General features: G+C 54.2%; 1 protein-coding gene across 1 annotated transcript; it reads right to left on the minus strand.

The window, feature by feature from the left end:
* Positions 1-2,787: 2,787 nt before the first annotated feature.
* On the minus strand, positions 2,788-3,915 carry HRH2 (histamine receptor H2; the record flags this gene model as incomplete). The annotated part of the gene is made up of 1 exon (XM_080353593.1): positions 2,788-3,915. Exon 1 carries the CDS (start codon positions 3,892-3,894, stop codon positions 2,788-2,790), a length of 1,107 nt encoding a protein of 368 aa, XP_080209719.1. The 5' UTR covers positions 3,895-3,915.
* Between the last annotated feature and the right edge of the window lie 350 nt (positions 3,916-4,265).

Consider the following 4,265-nt stretch of genomic DNA (forward strand, 5'->3'; position numbering starts at 1 on the left):
GCGACGACTCTGACTTGCTGTTCCTTCTCCTGGCACCCCTGAGACCAGCTGCAGTTCTCCAGTGTTCCCACTTTTGTTTGCTGATCTTTTCTCTCTGCCTCATAACAGGAAAGAACATTGTTATTAAGGCCAACGGTTCTAAACACTGCCAGTTGTGCTTTCCCCTGATTAACCTCGTGGAGCTGCTCTGAGTAGAACTCTTCTGTGCTCTTGTCCTTCTTATTTTTGGAGTTATGATTTTGTGGAGTGATTCATGTTATCTTTTCCTGTTCTGGCTGGGGCAGACAACTGAGATGACTCTGCAGAAGGGAGGTGGGGGGAGAAGAACCAGCTCTGTTCATGCTTGGGGTGAAATTGGCTGCCAGGCTTTTGGTGTTCAGGTAAATCCTCTGTCCACCTGTTTTGTGTGCTGTTAGTTGATCCAGATCGTCTGCCAACAGCAGATGTTTGTACGTCTGACTATAGAAAAAAGGGCTGGAAGTGCCTCTACATGATCCTTGATGCATCATTTCTGTGCAAGTCAGCAAGATAAGACGAGAAGCAGAGAAAGTAAAAGTAGTAACTGATAATTTGGTCCTTGAGCAACTCTTATCTGATCGTGAGCAGAAACCAGAGCGGTGGTGCTGTGTAGGTTGGAAAGGAGATATGTATTTAGAAAGGTCAAGTTTTTTCCAGTGCTTGAGTTTTCCTCTCTTGCTTCCCCATGGTTCCTGTGTCCAATGTGGATCTGCACTGTTTAGCAGTGGCTGCCACTTGCCCTCTTCCCTTCCACCTCCTGCACCTTTGGGAGCAAATCCAGCTGGGAGACTCATTTTATCAGTGAGGGAGCTTCACCCCTCAGTGAGGACAGTCTGGAGCCATGTGCCGTGTCCCTGCGCTGGGACTTTTGCCAAGTCTTGCTGGCACCAGGCACCCATGTGCTGAGAGTTTGGGGACAGAGGTCCCTTGGGTGCCACTGACCGCAGTGTGGGCTTTGGGTGCAACTTGTGTAGCAGGATCAGGCCCTCTGGGAAACCCAGGAAATCCATTAAATCAGTGACCTTGTCCTCTGCCCAGGGAACAGAAACCCATTTTTTCCTCCCTTACGGTAAGGCAGCACTTGGAGAAACTGTTGACGTTTTTCTTCTCCCTTTCAGTTGCACAGGGAAGTCCTGCCGGCCCGTTTCCCACCGCCAGCTCTCCCCAGCCAGCTGCAGAGCCCTGGTGCCTGAGCTCCCAGTTTGCCCAGGAGCTGCACTTTCACGTGAGTAAACAGCACAGCTTGCTCTTAGTCTATATATCTGCAGAAGCATGTCAACCACACCACACCTATGCTCTTAATAAGTTTTTATATACACCTGCAACTACGTTTACCAGATGTTATACCTTTGCACTCTGTTAGTTCCTCGGAAGCTGTGAAAGCAGCCTCGAGAGCTGCGGTCTTGTATTTGCACTCATCCACCTCTTTGTATCTCCTGGGGCAGACTCCCCCACCCCAAGCTGTCCCTCTGCCTTGGGTAAAGCCACATCTGAGCCCCAGGGGCGGCCTGATGCTGGCTGAGCCTTTTGGATGGTTCTGCCCTCTGGTTCACCTCCCAGCGTTCTCCTTTTGGTGGCTTGAGACTGTGTTTCTGGGACAGCGTCAAGGGCACGTGCCGCAGGAGAGCACGAGCGTGGCTCCTTTGCTGGCACGCTGGGAACGGGCAGTCAAAGGACTCCTTATCTATAGATGGAAAGTTTCTGGGCTGCTTATCAGGCACCACCTAGAAGTTAGATTAAAGTCTCGGGAGCAGCAATTTGCGCTGTGGCAGGCAGCGTGCTTCTCTGTTCTCCTTCTGCTCAGGTGGGTGAATCCCCTGAGTGAGGTGGGGTGTGGGTGGCCGGCCCTGTGGGGACATGGATGCCCAGGGAGGGGACTGGTGCCGTAGCCTGGCACAGAGCTCGCCCACCTGGCACCTGTCCTGCTCCCTTGCTGCACCCGCACCCTGTCGGGAGGCCTGATCCTTGTGATACGCTTGGGTAACACTGAGGCAATTTTTGGCTCTAACTTTAAATGGGTATTTGTGGTTTTGAAAACATTGGCTGACCTAATTTTGGCTATTCCTGCTCTGTTCCAGAGATGGGAAAGGAACTTTTTGTTGGCTGAATTAGCTGCTGATGCAAACTGACAGCCGAAATGCTGAGGGTGCGTGGCTTGGCCGGGAAGGGAAACTGCTGAGCTGCTCTGCAGGGAGCTGGGGACCCAGATCTTGGCTCCTGCAGGGACTCGCAGCCTGACTGTGGTGTCCCCACTCTGTGCCCCAGTGCTAACACCCTGTTGCCCGCCCTGTGGTGGACAGTCACCTTTCCCAAGCCCCGTGCGGCTCTGCTGTGTGCCCAGGCTTTGATGGCTGCCTGCCGCCGAAGAGTGGGACATGGCTGGTTTTTGGGAGTAGTCACAGCTAATGGCTGCACCCCCATTCTGTACAGCAACTTCTGCTGGCAAAACTGTCCCCATTACCCTTAGCCAGCAAAGCCAGGGAGATTTTGTGCTCCCTGTGGACCAGGTGGCAATTGCAGGAGTGACCAGCCATGTGTGAAGCTGGAGTAGCTGGACCTGTGGTGCCAGCCAGGAGGGACGTGAGCTGAGTCTTTGCTGATGCTGATGAATTTCTGAGCGGCTGCTAAGAGCAAGAGTTGCCTGGGCAAGGATCTCCTGCTGGGGCATTGGCTTGTTGCTTAGAAGTTCATGGACAATGTAGGGTCCCCACCTCTGCCTTTCTCTCTGGGGATGCACCTACCATCAAAGCCCCACATGTAAGAAGGCTCTTACCTCTCGAGGGCTCCGTCGATCAGCAAGGTCTCCTTCCCGTTCCTTATTTCTAGTTTCAGGGGTTTACCCTCCTGCCTGCCCTGGCCCTGTCTGCAGTTCCTGCTCCTGGACTGGGCCTTCTGGAGGCGGGGGAGGCAGGAGCTCCTGGGGCCCCCAGTCCTCCAGCAGCGCAGCAAGTGCTGGTACGCCTCCCGAAAATCCCTGTTGAGTGTCCCGTAGAGGATGGGGTTCAGGGCTGAGTTGGTGTAGCCCAGCCAGAGGACAATGGACATGGGTGTGCCTTTCACCTTGCTGTCCCCCCATACCCCTCGGTACGTGAACACTGTGAAATAGGGGAACCAGCACACAATGAACGCTCCCAGCACCACTGCCAACGTCACGGTGGCTTTGTGCTCCTTCACCATGGGTGGCATGGGAGCGTTGCTGCTGCCGCACCATGTGTGGTTTATCCTCTTGGCTTGCTCCCTCGCTATCTTGAGTATCCGGTAGTAGGTGATGCACATGATGACCAAAGGGATGTAGAAGGTGAGCAAGGCGTCCACTAGCCCATACACAGGGTTCACCTCCAGCGTGCACTCCTTGTTGCAGTTGGGGGCTGTGTTTTGCACTGCTGTCCCGTTGGTGTTCCAGCCCAGGTGGATGGGTAGGAAGGAGACCATCAGTGAAACAGTCCAAATAACAACCAGACCCACAGCCACCCGGAAGGAAGTGACCAGCTGGCCATAGCGGAGCGGAGTGGTTACAGCAAAGTAGCGGTCCAGGCTGATCATGAAGAGGTTGAGAATGGAAGCCGTGCACAGCATGACATCCAGGCTGGTGTAGATGTTGCACAAAGTGCTGCCAAAGGGCCACTCTTTGGCGAGTTCGTAGAAGGCAGAGAATGGCAGCACCAGGAGGCCCAGCAGCAGGTCAGTGATGGCCAAGGAGACGATGATGCAGTTTGTCAAGCTGCGGAGCCGGCGGTCAAGGGTGACGGCCAGGCAGACGATGATGTTACCGCAGAGAGTGATCATGATGAGGATGGCGAGGCAGGACCCGACCAGCAGCTGCAGTGGGAAGACCATCCTTTCTTGAGAGGCTGTTTGATTATAACATGGATCCATAATGCAGTCGCATGGATGGAGAAGTCCTGTCTCACCAGCTTCAAAGCTATTTGGAATGAGCCTCTACCAGGCAGCCCTAGAGCCCTTTCCAAAGCTATCTTGGGCCTACAGTGACCTTGGAGAACACCGCAGAGTCACTTCATGTGTTCAGCCTTGTATGCTGGGAATGATGCAGTCTAGGGAGAGATGTGGCCCTGTGACTCACTTGTGCCTGTTGGCCCCATCTGAGGGCTTGGTGCTGGAGCTGATTCCCCCACGGCAGCTGCTGGATGGGTCTCAACTGCTCCCTTTTCCTCTCCTGTGTTCTTTCCTCTGAGTGACCGTGGGGTCGGGTCCCAAGGGGTCCCACGTGCTCTGTGTGTTTGGTTGAT

Source organism: Nesoenas mayeri (genome assembly GCF_963082525.1).
Source record: "Nesoenas mayeri genome assembly, chromosome: 14".
Classification (NCBI taxonomy): Eukaryota; Metazoa; Chordata; class Aves; order Columbiformes; family Columbidae; genus Nesoenas; species Nesoenas mayeri.